The 24,136-nt window shown below is 36.2% G+C and overlaps 1 protein-coding gene and 1 pseudogene across 1 annotated transcript; both read left to right on the top strand.

Annotated features, from left to right (window-relative positions):
- Positions 1–202: 202 nt before the first annotated feature.
- LOC102413200 (olfactory receptor 2L2-like) lies at positions 203–1,141 on the top strand. Its single transcript, XM_044948677.1, has one exon. It carries the CDS (start codon positions 203–205, stop codon positions 1,139–1,141), a length of 939 nt encoding a protein of 312 aa, XP_044804612.1.
- Positions 1,142–19,608: 18,467 nt separating this feature from the next.
- On the top strand, positions 19,609–22,939 carry LOC102392386 (annotated as a pseudogene).
- Positions 22,940–24,136: the final 1,197 nt, after the last annotated feature.

The raw sequence follows: 24,136 nt of genomic DNA on the forward strand, positions 1-24,136 counted from the left end.
TTGGCCAAACTGTTTGTATTTTCAAGTTCTAGTCTCTTGATCAAAAAAACAAAAAAGTTTTGCTTTTCCAAAATTAATAGGTTCAGTTATTCATTTAAGAGTTGTAAATTTGTACACAGTCTAATCATGCAACAGTTTCAAAATAGCTTACTTGACTTTCTTTCTTTTGTGTCTGCCTTAGGAAAAATTATATTAATGCCACATGGAAAATTATAATCAAACATCAACTTATTTCACTTTATTGGGATTATTGCCATCTTCAAGAATTGGCCTATTTCTTTTTATTCTCATTGTTCTCATTTTTCTAATGGCTGTATTTGGTAACCTCTCCATGATCCTTGTCATCTTTCTCGACACCCATCTTCAGAAACCCATGTATTTTCTACTCAGTCAGCTCTCCCTCATAGACCTGACCTACATTTCCAACATTGTACCCAAAATGGCCTACAATTTTCTAGTTGGAAAGAAGTCTATCTCCTTCATTGCATGTGGGATACAGAGCTTCTTTTTCTTGACTTTAGCAGGTGCAGAAGGATTGCTCTTGGCTTCTATGGCTTATGATTGTTATGTGGCCATTTGCTTTCCTCTCCACTATCCCATCAAAATCAGTAGAAGAGTATGTGTGCTTATGATAATAGGATCTTGGCTCCTGGGCTCAATCAACTCCTGTGTCCACACCATATATGCCCTCCATATCCCTTATTGCCGATCCAGGGCCATCAATCATTTCTTCTGTGATGTTCCAGCCATGTTGACTTTGGCCTGCATGGACACCTGGGTCTATGAGTACACAGTATTTGTGAGCACCACCATCTTTCTTTTGTTGCCTTTCACTTGTATTGTATTTTCTTATGGCCGTGTTCTCCTTGCTGTGTATCGAATGCACTCAGCAGAAGGGAAAAAGAAGGCCTATTCAACAGGTAGCACCCATCTCACTGTGGTAACTTTCTACTCTGCACCATTTGCTTACACTTATCTCCGTCCAAAATCTCTGAGTAGTCCAACAGAGAACAAGGTTCTTGCTGTCTTCTACACCATCCTTACCCCAACGCTCAACCCTGTTATCTATAGCATGCGAAACAAGGAGGTGATGGGGGCCTTGAGAAGAGCAATTCAGAGAATCTGTTCTGTGAAAATGTAAAGACAGTTTTTCCATGAGAATTCGATGTTAAATACAACTTTATTAATCAGCATGGTGGTTTAGTCATGTCCTATTCTTGTGACCCAATGGCCAGTAGCCTGTCAGGCTCCTCTGTCCATGGGATTCTCCAGGCAAGAATACTGGAGTGGGCTGCCATTTTCTTCTTCAGGGGGATCTTCCCAACCCAGGAATTGAACCCAGGTCTCCTGTACTGCAGGCAGATTCTTTACCAACAAAGAGAAGCCCCATTAATTGGCATACAACAACTAAAATCTCCTTTGGATTAATTTTAGTCTTTGCAAATTTAATAATAAAATAAGATTTTAATTATTAATTAAATTAAATATTAAATTAAATATTAATCAGCATACAATTATTAAAGTCTTATTTTATCATTAAATTTGCAAGAACTAAAATTAATCTAGAGGAGAAAACCACTCATGTCTAGACAAATCATTTTTGCAAATATCTGTACATCCATATCTATATGTTTATGTTTATATATGATTATGTATATGTATATATATATATGTTTTTTCAGCCTCTTTCTTTTTTCTTCATTATGCATTTTCCCCTATTAATTTAAAAAGCTTTTAATTTTTACTGATATGCTATAAATTTAAGTGATTTTTGGTATGCAATAATAAAAATGAAAACTAACTGAAGTTGTCATTCATCATGAGGTCTACTATTTTGCATTTATATTTCAATATGCTTAAAATATGTTTCCTGAATGATAAGATCAAATTAAAAGTCAGAAGACCTCATTTTCTTTTCATACTAGGCCTGTAATTGCCAGTAACAGATATTCTTTTCTTCAATATAAGGAAAATATATTTCAGAGATTTAGTTGACTTCACCAGGGATTCTGAAGTCCTTACACTATGCTGAATGGAAATAATTTCATATTCTTTTTAGGGTGCAACCTAGGGAATTGATTTAATATTGGTATACTTGGGATTCAACAATAAGGACCTGGAGATGTCAACAGAGATCAAGGAAATTGTAAAGTTATACAATAAGTGAATCAAGGCTTTGTCTCATTACTAGACATTAGAAATATCAAAGACTTTCTTGCAACCATCCCCTCACTAGGCATATACTCAATTTACATCATAAGCAGTCAGTATAACTCTCACACTAGGTGATAAAATTCAGATGAGATTTTATTCTCTACTCACTGTATCCCATAGTTCTACTGAAAGAGGTTGGAGAAAGTTAATTTGTAAGAACAAATTTCAATTCATATTATGGATTCATCATTTTCCTAAACAGATCCCACCACTACATTCATTAAACATCAATCAGCTCAAGTGAAAGTCCTGGTTGAAGTGTTATCACTATCCGTCTATTATCAGAGCAGCAATATTCTTTACCTCTCAGATGTGCCAAGGAAAACAAGGGTCATATCCTTTGTTCAAATTCTCCAACATATTAATGTAATATCTCTTGTCTGACTCTACCCTCCATTCTTAGAAACCAGCTTGACTTAGCCTAGAACACCCTCACTTCACCCTTTACTTGATTATCAAATGTCTTAAAGAGAAAAATATAAATAATTTGTGTCATCAATTCTCCCATATTGAATTTCATACAGATAGCTTTTGGAAAGCCTGCAAAAAAGGGACCTATGTTTTAATATCATGTTAATTAACATAGCTTTCAATGAACAAAACTCCCAGTGAAAGCACTCTGGGAGGAATCACCTGTCAGCCCCAGTTTTTGTCCTCACATGCAATTTTGGAAATGACTCACTCTCTCCAGGTTGAGCACATAAATGTCCTAATAACTGGCAAGTGGAAGGTTTATGCTTACTGGAATTTTATGTTATCCCTGTGTTTATTTGCAAAGAGACAAATGGACCTCCTTTCTCTCCCCATTACAGATTCAAGAGATCCATGCTATCAGGATACCCAGATACCTGGTGAGAAAATCATTTAGAAAGCTTTGTTTCTACTACAGTCCATGGGGTTACAAAGAGTCAGACACACCTGAGTAACTTCATTTATATTTTTTCAATATAATACATAAATTATTTTATTCAAGAATATACACAAGTACCTCTCTAACATTTGAACAGTAGGGATATTTCCAGAGGTTCTCAATTTCTTCTTTTTTTTTTTTAATTTTATTTTATTTTTAAACTTTACAATATTGTATTAGTTTTGCCAAACATCGAAATGTATTCCTCAGGTTAATATACCTTAATTTGACTTAAGCAAAATTGTCTTTCTTTTTTCTTGATTATTTGATTTTCCACCAATAAACCAAAAATCATTTAAATTCATAGCATATCAGTAAAAATTAAAAGCTTTTTAAATTAATAGGGGAAAATGTATAATGAAGAAAAAAGAAAGAGGATGAAAAATATATATATACATATACATAATCATATATAAACATAAACATATAGATATGGATATACAGATATTTCCTGGGTTTCCTGGTGCTTTGTGGGCTGTGGCAGATTCAGCCAATACTTCTCTGAGTGAACGCAAAGCTATCTTGACCTGTTCACATGTGATTATCGTGTCATAAAATGGTGGAATACAAGCATGACCATAAATAACCATCCATGCACAAATATACATTTACAAGAGCTCTGGATTCTAAATGAGAGGTTATAGTACTCAGGTGGAGCACAGGAATTGGATAAGACACATTGAAGAGGGAAGGAAGGACAATTGTACTCTACCTAAGTCACTCCTTTCTGAATACCATGACACACAGGGCAGAGACAACCTTTTTTCTCCTTTAGAGGTCATCCATGGGGAAATGAAAATCAAGTGAGTATCCAATTTTAATTTAGATGCAAACAATAATCCCACTAACCCTTAAATCCTATAAGTAAGCTTGTGCATGGTGCTGTCTGATGGCCTACACCAAATCCCTGACTGGGGTTACTGGGGAAAAGTTTTCCCTTTTGAACTCAGTTTATATAGAATAGAAACAGTGACTGCTTAAAATGTAAAAGCACCAATTCAAGACCTCAAGTTTCACCAGGTTCAGAGAAAAATGACACTACCGAATGACAAAATAAATCACAAGCAATAGACCATAAAAAATGGAGATCTCATGGATGCCTGACAAAGAATTCAGAATATTTTTCTTTAAGCAAGTTAAAGAACACAAACAAATAAACAAAATCAGGAAAATATTATTGCAACAAGGTAAGATTCAAACCTGTATACAGGTCAGGAAGCAACAGTTAGAACTGGACATGGAACAACAGACTGGTTCCAAATAGGAAAAGGAGTAGATCAAGGCTGTATTGGAGAAGGCAATGGCATCCTACTCCAGTACTCTTGCCTAGAAAATCCTATGGATGGAGGAGCCTGGTGGGCTGCCATCTCTGGGGTCGCACATAGTTGGACATGATTAAAGTGACTTAGTAGCAGCAGCAGCATCAAGGCTGGATATTGTCACCCTGCTTATTGAACTTATATACAGAGTACATTATGAGAAACACTGGGCTGGATGAAGCACAAGCTGGAATCAACCATTGCTGGGAGAAATATCAATAACCTCAGATATGCAGATGACACCACCCTTATGGCAGAAAGTGAAGAAGAACTAAAGAGACTCTTGACCAAAGTGAAAGAAGAGAGTGAAAAAGTTGGCTTAAAGCTCAACATTCAGAAAACAAAGATCATGGCATCCGGTCCCATCACTTCATGGAAAATAGATGGGGAAATAGTGGAAACAGTGACTGACTTTATTTTTCTGGGCTCCAAAATCACTGCAGATGATGATTGCAGCCATTAAATTAAAAGATGCTTGCTCCTTAGAAAGAAAGTTATGACCAACCTAGACAGCATATTAAAAAGCAGAGACATTACTTTACCAACAAAGGTCCATCTATAGTTTAGTCAAGGCTATAGTTTTTCCTGTGGTCATGTATGGATGTGAGAGTTGCACTATAAAGAAAGCTGAGCCAAAGAATTGATGCTTTTGAACTGTGGTGTTGGAGAAGACTCTTGAGAGTCCCTTGGACTGCAAAGAGATCCAACCAGTCCATCCTAAAGGAGATCAGTCCTGGGTGTTCATTGGAAGGACTGATGTTGAAGCTGAAACTCCAATACTTTGGCCACCTGATGTGGAGAGCTGACTCAGTTGAAAACACTGATGCTGGGAAAGATTGAGGGCAGGAGGAGAAGGGGACAACAGAGGATGAGATGGTCAGATGGCATCACTGACACAATGAACATGGGTTTGGGTGGACTCCAGGAGTTGGTGAAGGACAGGGAGGCCTGGCATGCTGCTCTTTATGGGATCACAAAGAGTGGGACACGACTGAGCGACTGAACTGAACTGAAGATTTAAACAAGGTAAAATTTAAACAAACTAGAAACATAAATAGAAGCGAACAGAAGTTCTAATTCTAGAACAAAACCATACAGTATCTGAACAGAAAAAATTTAATAGAGACTAAACAACTGAGTTGATCAAACAAAAGAAGTAATTTGTGAGATTAAAGATAATTTATTTGAGATTACACAGTCAGAGGAACAGCAAAGAATAAAAAGTAGTGAAAAAAGTCTATAGCACATAAGAGATTACATATACCACCAATATATGCATTACAGAAATCCCAGAAGGAGAAGAGAAAGGGAGCAAAATGCTTATTAAAAGTAATATTGACAATAGCGACAACAAAAGTACCAAACCTAGGAAGTAAAATGAATGCCCAGATTCATGAAGTTCAAAGAATTCGTAATGAATTAGAGAAGTCTTCACTGAGACACATTGTAATTAAAAAATAGAATATTTTAAAAATCATTTTAAAAATTTACACTGAATCTATATTACCTCTTCCCAAGTAAAGGTGTAATTAATTTACTTACTGAAAACTATAATAATTCTTATGTTTTAATCTGCAATAAAACTGCATTGTTGAATATTTTTTAAATACCATTACAGCTAAGTAACAAAGTTTTCATTATTTATTTTAATATATGAAAATTGTTTTATAGTTTAATGTGTTTTTCCAGAAGAAAGGAAATAAGTCTTTTCTTTTCTTTTTTTTTTTTTTTTAAGGTATAGGTGGTTTATAATGTTATGTTGTTTCAAGCATACAGAAAAACGATTCAATTACACATATATCTGTATGTGCGCAGACAGTCATGCCGGATGCTTTGTGACCCCATGGACTATAGCCCACCAGGCTCCTCCCTTCATGGGATTTCCCAGCCAAGAATTTGGAGTCGCTTGCCATTTCCTCCTCCAGCGGATCTTCCCATCCCAGGGATTGAACCCATCTTTTACATCTCCTGCATTGGCAGGCAGATAATTTACCACTAGTGCCACCTGGGAAGGCCTATCTATCTATCTATACACGCACACACATACACACACACATATGTATATATTCTTTTTCAAATTCTTTGACACTATAGGTTATTACAAGATACTGAGTATAGTTCCTTATGCTATATAGTAGATTTTCATTGGCTATATATTTAATATATGGTGCTGGTTTAGTCGCTAAGATGTGCCAGACTTTTGTGACTCCATGGACTGTAGCCTGCCTGGCTCTTCTGTCCATGGGATTCTCCAGGCAAGAATACTGGACTGGGTTGCCATTTCCATCTCCTGGAGCTCTTCCCAACCCAGGAATTGAATCCAGGTCTCCCGCGTTGCACGCAGATTCTTTACTGGCTGAGCTATAAGGGAAGCTCGTATAATAAATGCTATATATTTCATATATAGTAGTGTGTATATGTTAATCCCTAACTCCTTATTTATCCCTCCACTCTGCCCTAACAGTTTGCTAACAATGCAGTTGTTTTCTACATCTATGAGTTTATTACTGTTTTGTAAACAAGCTCATAGGTATTTTTTTTTTTTTTTTAGATTCCACATACAAGAGATATCTTTCTCTGAATGACTTACATCACTTAGGGTGATAAACTCTACGTCCATCTATGGTGCTGTAAATCACATTGCTTTATTTTTTTTTTATTGTCATATAATATTCACTGCATCTTCTTTATCCATGCATCTGTCAATTGATATTTAAGTTGCTTCCATGTCTTGGCTATTGTAAATTGAAATTATGTAATCTAAAATAAAGATAACCACCAAAAATGTAATATTTTAAGATTATATTCTTATATGTTTTTATTGAATTAATCTCATTTTATTTGATTTATTAAATTCTGGCCAATATAAACAGAACTGGGAAATAATAACATATTCAAACATGTCATTATTGTGTATTTACAGACAAAAAATGCAAAAACTATACGATCCAAAAAGTTTAGAGACATAATAATATTGGAACAATCTAAATTAAAAAAAAAAAAAACACTATTATTTCCCTACTGAATTGACCATAAATATGCCATAGAAAACTTCTGTAGAAATTATCAGAACTCTATCACCAACCTTGGCTTATGGCCATCTTGGGCTCTTAGAGACTTAACCTACATTTTCTAAGTCTCAATGGACATTCCAAATTCTAACTGAAAAAAAAAAAAAAAAAAAAAAGATTAAATTGAATCTCCAGGTAAAGAAGGCCCAGAATCCAATCATTGTTACTTCTGAATTTTAACAGAGATACTTAAAATGTCAATTATATATTTGTTTAGAAATTTTTCAAGGGAGCTTAATTAGAAAATGACTTTGTTTATATGAAGAACTTTGGACTACTTTCAACTAAGCAAGCCAGTAAGTATCGAAAGCATTGATATTATAAAATGTACTAATCTTAATTATTTTTGCTTCTATTCACCACAAAAGAGGTTTAAGATAATTTATTCAGATTTAGCTACTTAGCTTCATGCCAAACAATGAAAAATTCAGGTATGCTGTTATCCAGGGAATTAAAAAAAAAAAAAAAAAAAAAAAAACTTTCTTGATAGAAGTTAGATTAATAGGCAAAATAATTTATACTAAAATGTGTATCAGTAAAAATTAAGAAAAAAAATATACGGTCTACTCAAATGCTTCTTCACTTTTATTTAGAGGCATGAAGTACTTTATAAACCAAAAACTTGTTATTATACAATTATAATGCAATTGATGTCACTTAAAAGATTGTGAAATGCTAGTAAAATGTAGTAAAATTGATAAAGACACCTGCTGATATTGCCTGTGAACTACTGTTCTGGCCTAGATCTGATAGACAGAGTGCCTGATGAACTATGGATGGAGGTTCGTGACATTGTACAGGAGACAGGGATCAAGACAGTCCCTATGAAAAAGAAATGCAAAAAAGCAAAATGGCTGTCTGAGGAGGCCTTACAAATAGCAGTGAAAAGAAGAGAAGTGAAAAGCAAAGGAGAAAAGGAAAGATATAAGCATCTGAACGCAGAGTTCCAAAAAATAACAAGAAGAGATAAGAAAGCCTTCCTCAGCAATCAATGCAAAGAAATAGAAGAAAACAACAGAATGGGAAAGACTAGAGATCTCTTCAAGAAAATTAGAGATACCAAGGGAAATTTCATGCAAAGATGGGCTCAATAAAGGACAGAAATGGTATGAACCTAACAGAAGCAGAAGATATTAAGAAAAGGTGGCAAGAATACATAGAAGAACTGTACAAAAAAGATCTTCACGACCCAGGTAATCATGATGGTGTGATCACTCATCTAGAGCCAGACATCCTGGAATGTGAAGTCAAGTGGGGCTTAGAAAGCATCATGACGAACAAAGCTAGTGGAGGTGATGGAATTCCAGTTGAGCTCTTTCAAATCCTGAAAGATGATGCTGTGAAAGTGCTGCACTCAATATGCCAGCAAATTTGGAAAACTCAGCAGTGGCCACAGGACTGGAAAAGGTCAGTTTTCATTCCAATCCAAAAGAAAGGCAATGCTAAAGAATGCTCAAATTGCCACACAATTGCACTCATCTCACATGCTAGTCAGAGAAGGCAATGGCACCCCACTCCAGTACTCTTGCCTGGAAAATCCCATGGACGGAGGAGCCTGGTAGGCTGCAGTCCATGGGGTCGCTAAGAGTTGGGCATGACTGAGCAACTTCACTTTCACTTTTCACTCTCATGCATTGGAGAAGGAAATGGCAACCTACTCCAGTATTCTTGCCTGGAGAATCCCAGGGACAGAGTAGCCTGGTGGGCTGCCGTCTGTAGGGTCGCACAGAGTTGGACACGACTGGAGCGACTTGGCAGCAGCAGCAGCACATGCTAGTAAAGTAATGCTCAAAATTCTCTAAGCCAGGCTTCAACAATACGTGAACCATGAACTTGCAGAGTTGTTCAAGCTGGTTTTAGAAAAAGCAGAGGAACCAGAGATCAAATTGCCAACATCCGCTGGATCATCAAAACAGAAAGAGTTCTAGAAAAACATCTATTTCTGCTTTATTGACTATGCCAAAACCTTTGACTATGTGGATCACAATAAACTGTGGAAAATTCTGAAAGAGATGGGAATATCAGACCACCTGACCTGCCTCTTGAGAAATTTGTATGCAGGTCAGGAAGCAACAGTTAGAACTGGACATGGAACAACAGACTGGTTCCAAATAGGAAAAGGAGTACGTCAAGGCTGTATATTGTCACCCTGTTTACTTAACCTATATGCAGAGTACATCATGAGAAATGCTGAACTGGAAGAAACACAAGCTGGAATCAAGATTGCCAGGAGAAATATCAATCACCTCAGATATGCAGATGACACCACCCTTATGGCAGAAAGTGAAGAGGAACTCAAAAACCTCTTGATGAAAGTGAAAGTGAAGAGTGAAAAAATTGGCTTAAAGCTCAACATTCAGAAAACGAAGATCATGGCATCCAGTCCCATCACTTCATGGTAAATAGATTGGGAAACAGTGGAAACAGTGTCAGACTTTATTTTTTGGGGCTCCAAAATCACTGCAGATGGTGACTGCAGCCATGAATTTAAAAGACGCTTACTCCTTGGAAGGAAAGTTATGACCAACCTAGATAGCATATTCAAAAGCAGAGACATTACTTTGCCAACAAAGGTTCGTCTAGTCAAGGCTATGGTTTTTCCAGTGGTCATGTATGGATGTGAGAGTTGGACTGTGAAGAAAGCTGAGTGCCAAAGAATTGATGCTTTTGAACTGTGGTATTGGAGAAGACTCTTGAGAGTCCCTTGGACTGCAAGGAGATCCAACCAGTTCATTCTGAAAGAGATCAGCCCTGGAATTTCTTTGGAAGGACTGATGCTAAAGCTGAAACTCCAGTACTTTGGCCACCTCATGCGAAGAGTTGATTCACTGGAAAAGACTCTGATGCTGGGAGGGATTGGGGGCAGGAGGAGAAGGGGACGACAGAGGATGAGATGGCTGGATGGCATCACTGACTCGATGGACGTGAGTCTGAGTGAACTCGGGGAGTTGGTGATGGACAGGGAGGCCTGGCATGCTGCAACTCATGGGGTTGCAAAGAGTTGGACACGACTGAGTGACTAAACTCAACTGAACTGAACTGATTACATGAGCTTCAGTTCAGTTCATGTGCTCAGTCATGTCCGATTCTTTGCGATCCCATGGACTTCAGCATGTCGGGCCTCCCTGTCCATCACCAACTCCCGGAGTTTACCCAAAGTCATGTCCATTGAGTTGGTAATGCCATCCAACCATCTCATCCTCTGTCATCCCCTTCTCCTCCAGTATTGCCCAATGAGTCAGAACTCACATCAGGTGGCCAAAGTATTGGAGTTTCAGCCTCAGCATCAGTCCTTCCAATGAACACTCAAGACTGATCTCCTTTAGGATGGATGGACTCGATCTCCTTGCAGTCCAAGGGACTCTCAAGAGTCTTTTCAAATACCACAGTTCAAAAGCATGAATTCTTCAATGCTCAGCTTTCTTTATAGTTCAACTTTCTCATCCATACATGACTACTGGAAAATCTATAGCCTTGACTAGATATACCTTTGTTGGCAAAGTAATATCTCTGTTTCTTAATATGCTGTCTGTGTTGGTCATAACTTTCCTTCTAAGGAATAAGTTCATGGCCACAGTCACCATCTGCAGTGATTTTGGAGCCCCCAAAAATAAAGTCAGCCACTGTTCCCACTGTTTCCCCATCTATTTGCCATGAAATGATGGGACTGGATGCCATGATCTTAGTATTCTAAATGTTGGCCTTTAAGCCAAAGTTTTCACTCTCCTCTTTCACTTTGATCAATAGGCTCTTTAGTTCTTCAATTTCTGCCATAAGGGTGGTGTCATCTGCAAATCTGAGGTTATTGATATTTCTACCAGCAATCTTGATTCCAGCTTGTGCTTCAGTCAACCCAATGTTTCTCATTATGTATTCTGCATATAAGTTAAATAATCAGAGCAACAGTATACAGTCTTGACATACTCCTTTTCCTTTTTGGAACCAGTCGGTTGTTCCATGTCCAGTTCTAACTGTTGCTTCCTGACCTGCATACAGATTTCTCAATGGGAAGGTCAGGTGGTCTGGTACTCCCATCTCTTTCAGAATTTTCCACAATTTAGTGTGATCCACACAGTCAAAGGCTTTGGCATAGTCAATAAAGCAGAAATAGATGTTTTTTGGAACTCTCTTGCTTTTTCCACGATCCAGAAGATGTTGGCAATTTGATCTCTGGTTCCTCTGCCTTTCTAAAACCAGCTTGAACATCTGGAAGTTCACGGTTCACATATTGTTGAAGCCTGGCTTGGAGTATTTTGAGCATTACTTTACTAGCATGTGAGATGAGTGCAATTGTGTGGTAGTTTGAGTATTCTTTGGTATTACCTTTCTTTGGGATTGGAATGAAAACTGACCTTTTGCAGTCCTGTGATTTTCCAAATTTGCTGAGTTTTCCGAATTTGCTGGCATATTGAGTGTAGCACTCTCACTACATCATCTTTTAGGATTTGAAATAGCTCAACTGGAATTTCATCACCTCCACTAGCTTTGTTCGTAGTGATGTTTGCTAAGGCCCACTTGACTTCACATTCCAGGATGTCTGGCTCTAGGTGTGTGATTATAGCATCATGATTATCTGGGTCATGAAGATCTTTTTGTACTATTCTTCTGTGTATTCTTACCACTTCTTCTTAGTATCTTCTGCTTCTGTTAGGTCCATACCATTTCTGTCCTTGACTGAGCCCATCTTTGATTGAAATGTTCCCTTGGTATCTCTAATTTTCTTGAAGAGATCCCTATTCTTTCCCATTCTATTGTTTTCTTCTATTTCTTTGCACTGATCACTGAGGAAGTTTTTCTTATCTCTTTTTGCTATTCTTTGGAACTCTGCATTCAAATGGATATATCTTCCCTTTCTCATATGCTTTTCACTTCTCTTCTTTTCACGGCTATTTGTATGGCCTCCTCAGATAGCCATTTTGCTTTTTTGCATTTCTTTTCCTTGGGGATGTCTTGATCCCTCTCTCCTGTACAATGTCATAAACCTTCATCCATAGTTCATCAGGCACTCTGTCTATCAGATCTAGGCCCTTAAATCTATTTCTCACTTCCACTGTATAATCATAAGGGATTTGGTTTTGGTCATACCTGAATGGTCTAGTGGTTTTCCCTACTTTCTTCCATTTAAGTCTGAATTTGGCAATAAAAAATTCATGATTTGAGCCACAGTCAGCTCCCAGTCTTGTTTTTGCTGACTGTATAGAGCTTCTCCATCTTTGGCTGCAAAGAACATAATCAATCTGATTTTGGTGTTGGGCATTTGGTGATGTCCATGTGTAGAGTCTTCTCTTGTGTTGCTGAAAGAGGGTGTTTGCTATGACCAGTGCGTTTTCTTGGCAAAACTCTATTAGCTTTTGCCCTGCTTTACTCTGTACTCCAAGGCCAAATTTGGAGTACACCTGTTAACAGTAAACACCTGTTACTCCAGATGTTTCTTGACTTCCTACTTTTGCATTCCAGTCCCCCCTATAATGAAAAGGACATCTTTTTTAGGTGTTAGTTCTAAAAGGTCTTGTAGGTCTTCATAGAACCATTCAACTTCAGCTTCTTCAGCATTACTGGTCAGGGCATAGACTTGGATTACCATGATATTGTATGGTTTGCCTTGGAAATGATCAGAGATCATTGCATGGGCTTACCCTCAGCTAAACTGTGTTGTGAAGTATAGTTGAAAATAACTATGATACTGTATATAATAAAATACACAATGAATTTTATATTAATTAGAATTGTATTTCAGATATTTGAAGGTCTATTTGGCCATTACTGAAATAAGATATCTATCTATCTATCTATATCTATAGATATAGATATAGATATAGAAAAAAGCAAGAAAGTTAAATGATAAACAAAATTCATTAACCAAGTGAAGAAAGATTCTTTGCATCTGCTCTGTATAGAGGAAATATTGTAGCCAAGAAGAGAATGCTTTGAAACAGTATACGTTTTGTACAGTCATGTCTGACTGTTTGTGACCTCATGTACTGTAGCCTGCCAGACTCTTCTGTCCATGGAGATTCTCCAGGCAAGAACACTGGAGTGGGTTGCCTATCCCTCCTCCAGGGGATCTTCCCAACCCAGGGATCGACTAGGTCTCCTGCATTGCAGGCATTTTCTCTACCATCTGAGCCACCAGGATACCCCCTTAAAATAGTATAAGTAATATGAAATATAATCACTAGGTGTAGAGATGTTTTCATGCAAACGCATTGTATAATCACATATAAACTGATTCTATTGTATTAATGCTTTTTGACAGTGTTGATTGCTATTTGGATTGAAATCAGATTTTTAGGTAATCATTTTAGGAAATGAGTGATATGGTTCGATGCAGGATACAGGAAGCTTGGGGCTGGTGCACTGGGATGACCCAGAGGGATGGTATGGGGAGGGAGTTGGGAGGGGGGTTCAGAATGGGGAACACGTGTACACCCGTAGTGGATGCATATTGATGTATGGCAAAACCAATACAATATTGTAAAGTAAAAAAAAAAAAAAAAAAAAAATAATAATAATAATAATAAAGAAACAGAAAATTTAAAAGGAGTTTAAGGTCAAATGAGTGACTGCACTGTTTACTGTTCAGCAAATATTGTAGAGCATGAAATGAACAACAGAAAGTAGTTTTGGACTTGAATGATAAATGTACTTTCTAAAAGGGAAGTGAGATGAGGGATTTGGAGGAGATAGGGCCTAATCCTATTGCAACATGCCTTGAATGTTCTCAACTGATACTTGAAGAACAAACCTAACACTTAAGGACTGCAAATCTAAATAAAGACTGTGGAGGACAATCTTTTTTATTTCTACTTATTATAATTGTATATATATATATATATCTGTATGAAGAGTGATTATAAGACATTCATTACAAAATGGAATACATAATGAAGGTTAAAAAATAATGCTTGATGTTACTCATCTATGGACATATATGGATCATTTATATCTACAAATTCTATTACATATATATATATATATATATATATGAGCGACTGAACTGAACTGAACTGATACATATATACAATTTGAATGATAACCCCTAGAAATAATCCAGGTAACTAACACTATATTTAGTTATAGTTATCCAATTTTTTAGTTTTAGACATAAACTATGTATTAAGTGTCTTATGCTTTTAACTTTTGTATTTTATTTGTTTTCTATTTCTTGTACATATCATTAAATTCCTAGTGAAAAAATAATAACATCTGAATAACCAAATACAGTGGTTTTGTGAGAATCAAATGCATTGTAGTATACAGAAATAACTCGAACGTTATATAATCATGCAATGTAGCATATGACAAGTGAGATGAATATAAATGATCAGGGCAAAGATATTAAGAAACATTCTAAAATGTATAGCTACAGTTTAGGGATATTATGTATTTTAATTAACTGATGCTATATTTTTCTCAAATATAGCCTGTAATATCCTATGTTTTATTGTATGTGTTCTACATAAAAGATACAGTTTCAGATAGTTAAATATTTTAAGGTTACATTTCTTATAAGTAGATGAACTAAAACATTACCTAGTTGTAAACCTAAGCTCTCTCTGGTGTGCTTGCACAATAAAGCAGAATGAACACATTCTTCCTGAAAAACGAAATTTGAAGAACATATTCTTATAATTAGTTTCTGTCTTTGAAAATATTTGTTAATTAGTTATTTACCTAATAATTTTGATTCAGCATTGTAAAATTTCACTAAATAGTAAGTAGAAACATACAAACATAAAAGGATAAAATTTTATGTATGCATTCTAGATCTCTTTATATGGTAAAAAATATTGTTTTCAAACTGTATGGTTTCAAAAATTGAAAATACATTTTACTTGAATATTAAATACTACCATTCAAATTCCTAAGTCAGTTAACAAATATAAGTTGTAATGTACTCGTTGTCTCTTTTTAGTAGAGCCTACTGAACAAACACTTGAAGGAATGTAGAATCTCATGAAAGTCTCCATGTAAGAAAACTGCATAGAAATATGCTTATCTAGACTCCAAAATGCTTCCCTTGTAGCTCAGTTGGTACTGCCTGCAATGCAGGAGAACCGGGTTCAATCCCTGAGTTAAGAAGATCCCCTGGAGTAGGAATGACAGCCTGTCTAGTATTCTTGCCTGGAGAATCCCATGGACAGAGGAGCCTTGCAAGCTACAGTCTATAGGGTAGCAAGAGTCGGACATAACTTAGTGACTAAATTACTACTACCAGACTCCAAAGGACGCTCTTTCCAGTAATTTATTTCTGATTCTGTGAAAGCCATTTTACAATGCTACAGTTTCTCAGTAACTGATGGTAATAAAAGTAATTCTTATTATAACCATTTAGACTGATGTATGATCAATTTTTAGGAACTACAGTTGTCTTCCTGAAGCTAATGCATACAAATACCTCCTTATAAAATCAACCTGGTAATATGGTTTACTGGTTTCCCAGCTCTAAGCATGATAAGTAAGGAACGTCAGTTTGTGGAAAGGCCAGCATCTTACTTTATTTTAGAAATCTTGAGAACAGAGGGAGAAATCCAAATTTCTGTGAAACCTGGTAGAGAATGTCTTTGTGTTTTAAAGCAATGGTCCCCAACATTTTTGACACCAGGCACTGGTTTAAAGAAAGACCATTTTTCCACAAACAGTTTTTCCAGGCCTGATGGTTTTGGAATGATTCAAGTGCATTACATTTATTTTGCTCTCTCTTTCTAATCTAATGCTGCTGTTTATCTGACAGGAGATACTGATCCACAGCCCAGAGGTTGGGGACCCTAGCTTTCAAGAGTTTTTAAAGTCTAATCTGAAATGTCTTATAACATATCAGATAAAAATAATTAAAGAGGCTTGTTAGATAAATCCACACTCTTGATGCACTTCTGTAAAAAAGCACATCAGCTTTATGTTGAAATCAAGAATGATATTTCACTGAGAAGTTCAGATCAAGAGCAAGAAGAGTGTAGGCTTCAGTAGAAAATTCTCTATTATATAGACTCTAGAGAATTCTCTTCCATGTTTTCCAATTTGATCACTATTTCACTGTACAGTCTTGGATAACTCACTTTATATCTTTGTGATTGAGACTACTTATTTTTTTTTAATAATAAAAGTATAGTTTTAAAAGCTTTATGCTTTATAAAGTGCATGAATCACTAAAAGAACACTTTTTCAGTATTTCATTTCCAATTCTAAATATAAACATAGGGGGGAAATAGTTTGCAACAGAATTGATGTATATGAGTTTGAATGAACTCCGGGAATTGGTGATGGACAGGGAGGCCTTGCGTACTGCAATTCATGGGGTCGCAGAGTCGGACATGACTGAATGACTGAACTGAACTGAACTGACTGAACTTTAAGAAATGGTCCTATCTAATTCACTTTAAAACTTATGCATCATTTGAATGGTTTTACTTGTCACACAGAATATGTATTCTATTATCTGAATTACAGTGAAAATAATATGAATATCCATTTGCAAATGAAATCTCTAGGCTCCTAGGTAAAGAATATTTTATAGGGGAAGCAAAATATGAATTGGATTTCATTTATAAGCTTTAATGTGTGAGGTTGTTGTGGGATCACGTGAAAATACCTTAAAGCTGGTATGTATGAGAAAAGAAAATATATATGAACATGAGTAAACTAAGACTTTGTGTTTCAAAACAGTTATCACATATATTCTTGACTTTCTACCATGTATATAGAATTTCTATTTCAATGACAGCAATTTCTTTTTTCTTTCTTTTAATTTTTTGTGTTTGTTAATAAAAAGCAACTCATCCTTATTTCAGATATAACATCTCAAAATATGTAAAATTTGAGAGATAAAATAGATAAGGATGTACTTCAGTTGTTCAGTCATGTCTGACTCTTTGTGACCACATGGACTGGATGTACTTAGTTTGATAGATAGATAAATGGATAGATAGACAGATAGATTTGAGTAAAAAATGTCAACCCACTCCAGTATTCTTATCTGGAAAATTTCATGGACTGAGAAGTCTGGCACTCTACAGCACATGAGGCCACAAAGAGTCAAACATGACTGCGTGATAGATAGATAGAGAGATGGATCTGGGAATCCAGCCTTGCCAAATATACATTTTAAAAAGCTGATTAAAACTCAGTATTCAAAAAACAAAGATCATGGCATCCGGTCTTAGCCCTTCATGGCAAATAGATGGGGAAAATATGGAAACAGTATTAGATTTCATTTTCTTGGGCTCCAAAATCAGTAAGGATAGTGACTGCAGCCATAAAATCAAAAGACACTTGCTCCTTAGAAGAATAGTTATGACAAATCTAGACAGTGTATTAAAAAGCAAAGACATCACTTTGCCAACAAAGGTCTATATAGTCAAAGCTATGGTTTTTCCAGCAGTTATTTACGGATGTGAGAGTTGGACTAAAAAGAAAGCTGAGAGTTGAAGAATTGATGCCTTTGAATTGTGGTGCTGAAGACGACTCTTGTGAATCCCTTCTACAGCAAGGAGATCAAACCTGCCAATCCTAAAGGAAATCAGTCCTGAATATTCATTGGAAGGACTGGTGCTGAAGCTGAAATTCCTATACTTTGGCTACCTGATGCAAAGAACTGACTCATTGGAAAAGATCCTGATGCTGGGAAAGATTGAGGGCAAGAAGAGAAGGGGCAACAGAGAGAAGGGGGCAAATGGTTGGATAATATTGCCAACTTAATGGATATTAGTTTGAACAAGATCTGGGAGATAGTGAAGGACAGAAAAGCCTGTTATGCTGCAGTTCATGGGGTCGCAAATAGTTGGACATGACTGAGTGACTGAACAACAATAACAAATATTTTCCTGTGTTTTTTGGCCATTTTTATATCTTCTTTGAAGATATATTTATTCAAATGTGTTCAACATTCTAAAATTAGTTTCTCTGTTGCTCTTGTTGAGCTGTGGTTCTTTAAAAATTCCTTATATCATTCTATTACATGATACACATTTTTGCAAATATTTCCCATTCTGTGGGTTGCTTATTCATTCTACTCATAAAAGTTCTTCAATGCACTGAAGTTTTCAGTTCTGACAAATTTCAAGATACATTTCTATTTCTGTTGCACATGCTTTTGGTGTTATATCCAAGAATGAACAGCAGATAAATCCAATATCATAAAAATGTTCCCTTATGTTCTCTTCTAGGTATTTATAGTTTTAGCCCTATATTTAGATCTGCTAGCCATTTAGTTTAATTTTTGAAAATACTGTAATTTATATTATATGCATATATATTATATACATATATATGCATATGTAGTTTCATTATATAAACATCAAGCTTTCTTAGTGATATTTATAGAAAAGACACCTAACTGAAGGCTTAAGACTCTTGTCAAAAATCATTTCATCACATATGTGAAGTGTTTCCTTTTTTTTTTTTTTGGAGTTTCTAATTTTGTTGGGTTCTGTTTGCCTTCATGACAACACTGCACAGTTTTGATATTGTAGCTTTCTACTAAATTTTGAATCACAGAGGGTGAGTCCTCCAATTTTTTTTTTAATTTTTATTTTATATTTTAATATAGTTAATTAACAATGTTGTAGTTTCAGGTGTACAAAGTGATTCAGTTATGCATATACATGTATCGCAGAGTCAGACATGACTGAGTGACTGAACTGACGGACTGATACATGTATCTATTCTTCGTCAAAGTATTTTCCCAATTAGGTTGCTTGGCATATTGAGCAGAGTTACCTGTGCTATACAGTGAAAAAGCAAAAGTGTTAGTCACTCAGTCAAGTCTGACTGTTTGCAACCCCATGAACTGTAACCTGTGAGGCTCCCCTGTCCATGAAATTTTCCAGGCAAGAATCCTAGAAATTCCTACTGGAATTTTCTGGAATCCTGGAATTTCCTACTCCAGGGGATCTTTTCAACCCAGGGATTGAACCCATGTCTTTTGCATCTCCTATTGTCAGGCAGACTTTTTACCACTAACACGCTATCTCAGAGAGGTTGTCAGTTCTTATACATACTTCTTATTTATACCTTAAGCTTCTCTCAATTGAATACTTCCCTTCCCTTCCCAAGAAACACCCCAGTTCCTGTTGACTTTTTTCTGCCAATGAGCTCTATGTATTTACCTTCAACAGCAGTGGTGAAGAGTCTTGGATTTGCTCTGCCTTCCATGCCCTGCTTGACAGAAGTAAGCAGGATTGACTCTGCTTCTCTATTGCTTTTAAGATTGATCTGATTTAGATCTTCAGCTCCCCTCAATGACTCCTGGCTGGATATATGCTTCTTACTACAGAGAGGAAGACTTTGCTCTTGGTAAAGTCTTTTGTTTTTTACTTTTTTAAAAAAGTATTTTTAATTGGAGGATAATTGCTTTATTTTTTAGTTTCTGATATCCTGGTTTCTGCCATACAATGATCTGAATCAGCCATAAGTATGCATATTATTTATTCCCTCTATCTTGAGCCTCTCTGCCTCCCTTCCCCCATCCCACCTCTGTAGATTGTCAAAGAGCACAGAACTGAACTCCCTGTGTTATAAAGCAGCTTCCCACTAACTATCTACTTTACAAGGTAGTGTTTATATGGGCTTCTCAGGTGGTGCTAGTTGTAAAGAATCTTCCTGCTAACACAAGAGACATAAAAGACACAGGTTTGATCCTGGGTTGGGAAGATTCCCTGGAGGAGGGCATGGCAACCCACTTCAGTATTCTTGCCCAGAGAATCCCATGGACAGAGGACCCTGGCATGCTACAGTCCCCAGGGTCGCACAGAGTCAGACATGACTGAAGTGATTTAGCATGCATGCATATAGTATACATATATGTCAATGCTATGCTCTCAATTCATTTCACTGTATCCTTCCCTAACTGTGTCCATAAGTCTGTTCTCTATGAGCCAATTATACAAAGTGATGTACAAAAGAGAAAAAAAAAATCGTATATTAATGCATATATATGTGAAGAAAGCTGAGCGCCAAAGAATTGATGCTTTTGAACTGTGGTGTTGGAGAAGACTCTTGAGAGTCCCTTGGACTGCAAGGCGATCCAACCAGTCCATTTTAAAGGAAATCGGTCCTGCGTATTCTTTGGAAGGAATGATGCTAAAGCTGAAACTCCAGTACTTTGGCCACCTCATGCAAAGAGTTGACTCATTGGAAAAGACTCTGATGCTGGGAGGGATTGGGGGCAGGAGGAGAAGGGGACGACAGAGGATGAGATGGCTGGATAGCATCACGGACTCGATGGACATGAGTCTGAGTGAACTCCGGGAGTTGGTGATATACAGGGAGGCCTGGCGTGCTGCAATTCATGGGGTCGCAAAGAGTCGGACATGACTGAGTGACTGAACTGAACTGAACTGATGGAATCTAGAAAAATTTAAAAATGGTACTGCTGTTTTTAAAAATTATTTCTGTAGGTTTTTTCCACTTTGAAACTTTAATTTAATTCTTAATTGATTATTATTTTTTAATTTGCAAAAGGCTTTGTTACATGACTTTATATATGTAATGATATTTACATTGTGAATCAATAATATCTCATACTTCTTTTAAGAGACAAATCTTACTTTAAAAATGTTTTGTTTTTTTGCATTTTGCAATTATTTTAATGCATGTATTTGTGTTTGTGGGTGTGAATATGTGTGTGTGTGTTTGTGTTGAGAGTGTGTGCCCATGTGTTTAGCTTCCTCTTTCATTTTGAAACATACCTTTAATGTCTGGAAAAATTTGGTTCTAGATTAATATTTATAGCTAAGGTATTAGAGACTGTGTAGACTTTGTTGATGTAAAATGCCTCTGGAGATTTCCTCCACCCACCTCCATGAGAAGACTCTCAATTTATTTTTTCTGTTTAAGTAACTGACTGTTCCTCTTTCCAAATTCTTCTTTCAAAAGGATCTAAACATTTCATCTCTCATTCTTTACCACTGTGCTATGTGGGAAGCCCCCATACTACACTTGATGTTAGCCAAAAGGAGAAGAAGCCAACCAAATATTATCTGACTTTATGTAAGCTTGATTTGTCATTCCTGTGTAAAAAATTCTGAAGAAAGAAACATGCCTTCTCAATATGAGCTGATAGGTTGCTGTAAGCCTTAGGGATTGAATATGTAAGACAAATCATTTCTTAATGTTAATAAAAATTAATTTATAGCAATTTTTTTCTATAAGATAATTTATATTGATTTCCTATGAACATATTTTAAATATGGCATCTGAATTTGTTGCTTGAGTTTTATAAGACAATGACACATACTTTTCCTAATGATGACATAATAATTTAAGAAAATAAAGATACCTGGGAAAACACTTTGGCCAAATATATTTGTGTTTTCAAATTTTAAACTCAGTTTCAAAATATAACATATGTTTTTTTTCAATATAGATAGCATCAGTTCTTTTTTTATGAGTTGTAAATATTAAATAATGGACTAAAATAATAATTTAATACTATATTTTATGGTTTTACACTTAATTACTTTTATATCTGCTGGTTTTAGGGGAAAAAAAAAGCATATCATTATGATTTGGAAAACTGTAATCAAACATCAAATGATTTCATCTAATTGGGGTTGCTCCCCACCTCAACAATTGATCTGTTTATTTTTACTCTCATTTTTCTTATTTTCCTAAAGGCTCTTTTTGGCAACTTGTCAATGATCCTTCTCATCTTTCCAGACATGCGTCTCCACACACCACTCATGTATTTCCTACTTAGTCAGCTCTCCTTCCTTGACCTAAATTACATCTCCACCACTGTCCCAAAAATGGCTTCCAATTTTTTATTGGGAAAGAAAGCAATCTCGCTCACTGGATGCTGGATTCAATGTTTCTTCTTCTTGATGTCAGCAGTTGAAGAAGCATTGATATTGACATCTATGGCTTATGATCATTATGTGACCACTTGCTTTCTTCTTTACTATCCCATAAGAATCAGGAGAAGAGTGTGAGTGTTGATCTTGGATAATGGGCTCTGTCAACTCTCACACCCATACCACATATGCCCTCCATATCCCTTATTGCAGATCCAGGACCATCAATCATTTATGTGATGTTCAAGCCATGTTGACTTTGGCTTGCATGGACACCTGGATCTATGAGTAGACAGTATTTGTGAGTACCACCCACTTCCTTGCGTTGCCTTTCATTGGTATTGTGTGTTCCTATGGTCGTGTTCTCCTTGCTATCAATCACATGCACTCAGCAGAAGGGAGAAAAGAGGCCTACTCAACCTGCTTCACCTATCTTACTGTGGTGTCTTTCTACTATGCACCCTTTGTTTACACTTATCTACACCCATGATCCCTCCAACAGAGGACAAGGCTCTGGCTGTCTTTTATATCATCCTAACACCAGAGCTCAACTTTGTTATCTATAGCCTAAGAAACAAGGAGCTAATGGAGGCTTTGAAAAGAGTAATTCAGAGAATCTGCTCTGTAAAAATGTAGACAAAGCTTTTTCATGAGTACTAAGACTTGAGTATAATTCTATTCCTCATTATACAAAGTGATGAAAAGTATTATTCTATGCTTTAATGAAAAAGTTCAAAATAATAAAGAGGAATAGAGAATCATTAATGTCTCTAAAAAGTTATCTTGGAAATATATACAAGCATATATAAGTATGTAATATTTGTCTTTCTCTGCCTTAGTTACTTCACTTTAGGATAATCTTTAGGTCCATTTATATTGTTATAAATGACATTATTTTATTATTTTTTATGGCTAGCATATATATATATATATATATACACACACACATGCATACATACATGCATCCTCTGCCCACCCCCAACCCTCCCACTGCTTTTGTCTTCAATGTTTCTCAGCATTCAGGTGGTTCCAGTAAATCAGTTCTCATCAGGTGGCTATAGTATTGGATCTTCAGCTTCAGGAACAATCATTCTAATGAATATTCAGAATTGACTTCTTTTAGGATTGACTGGACCTTACTCAGAATTAATTTGGAATCACGGAAACTAAGAATCATCCACAAATCTAACCAATTATTCAGATATACATGTTTATTGGTTAAATGGAAACAATCAAAGATGACTAATGAGCCAATACACACTGAGCTTGAGCTGATTTAAGTCACTGTATCAGAGACAGATTTTGCTTCATTTGTAGATTCTGTATGATTAAGAAAACCCTTCCCATACCATCTCTCTGGGTCACCCCAGTGCACCAGCCCCAGGCTTCCTGTATCCTGCATCGAACCTGGACTGGTGATTCATTTCTTATATTATACATGTTTTAATGCCATTCTCCCAAATCATCCCCCCCTCCCTCTCCCACAGAGTCCAAAAGACTGTTCTATACATCTGTGTCTCTTTTGCTGTCTCACATACAGAGTTGTCATTACCAATTTTCTAAATTCCATATATATGCGTTAGTATACTGTATTGGTGTTTTTCTTTCTGGCTTACTTCACTCTGTATAATAGGCTCCAGTTTAATCCACCTCATTAGAATTTCACTTAAGCCTCTCTAACAGCAGGTTGGTTTCTTTGCTTGTTTTTTCTCAAGGAGTTGGTGATCAAGGACTGACAAACCCAATTTACCAATGTTGGGATGTTTCATTTTTGAACATTTCAGTTCAGTTCAGTTCAGTCGCTTAGTCATGTCCTACTCTTTGCAACCCCAT

Source organism: Bubalus bubalis, chromosome 9 (assembly GCF_019923935.1).
Source record: "Bubalus bubalis isolate 160015118507 breed Murrah chromosome 9, NDDB_SH_1, whole genome shotgun sequence".
Taxonomy (NCBI): Eukaryota; Metazoa; Chordata; class Mammalia; order Artiodactyla; family Bovidae; genus Bubalus; species Bubalus bubalis.

What these genes read in the sequence shown, in the direction of transcription:
- LOC102413200 (XM_044948677.1), top strand. Translation starts at nt 203, where the DNA reads ATGGAAAATTATAATCAAACATCAACTTATTTCACTTTATTGGGATTA.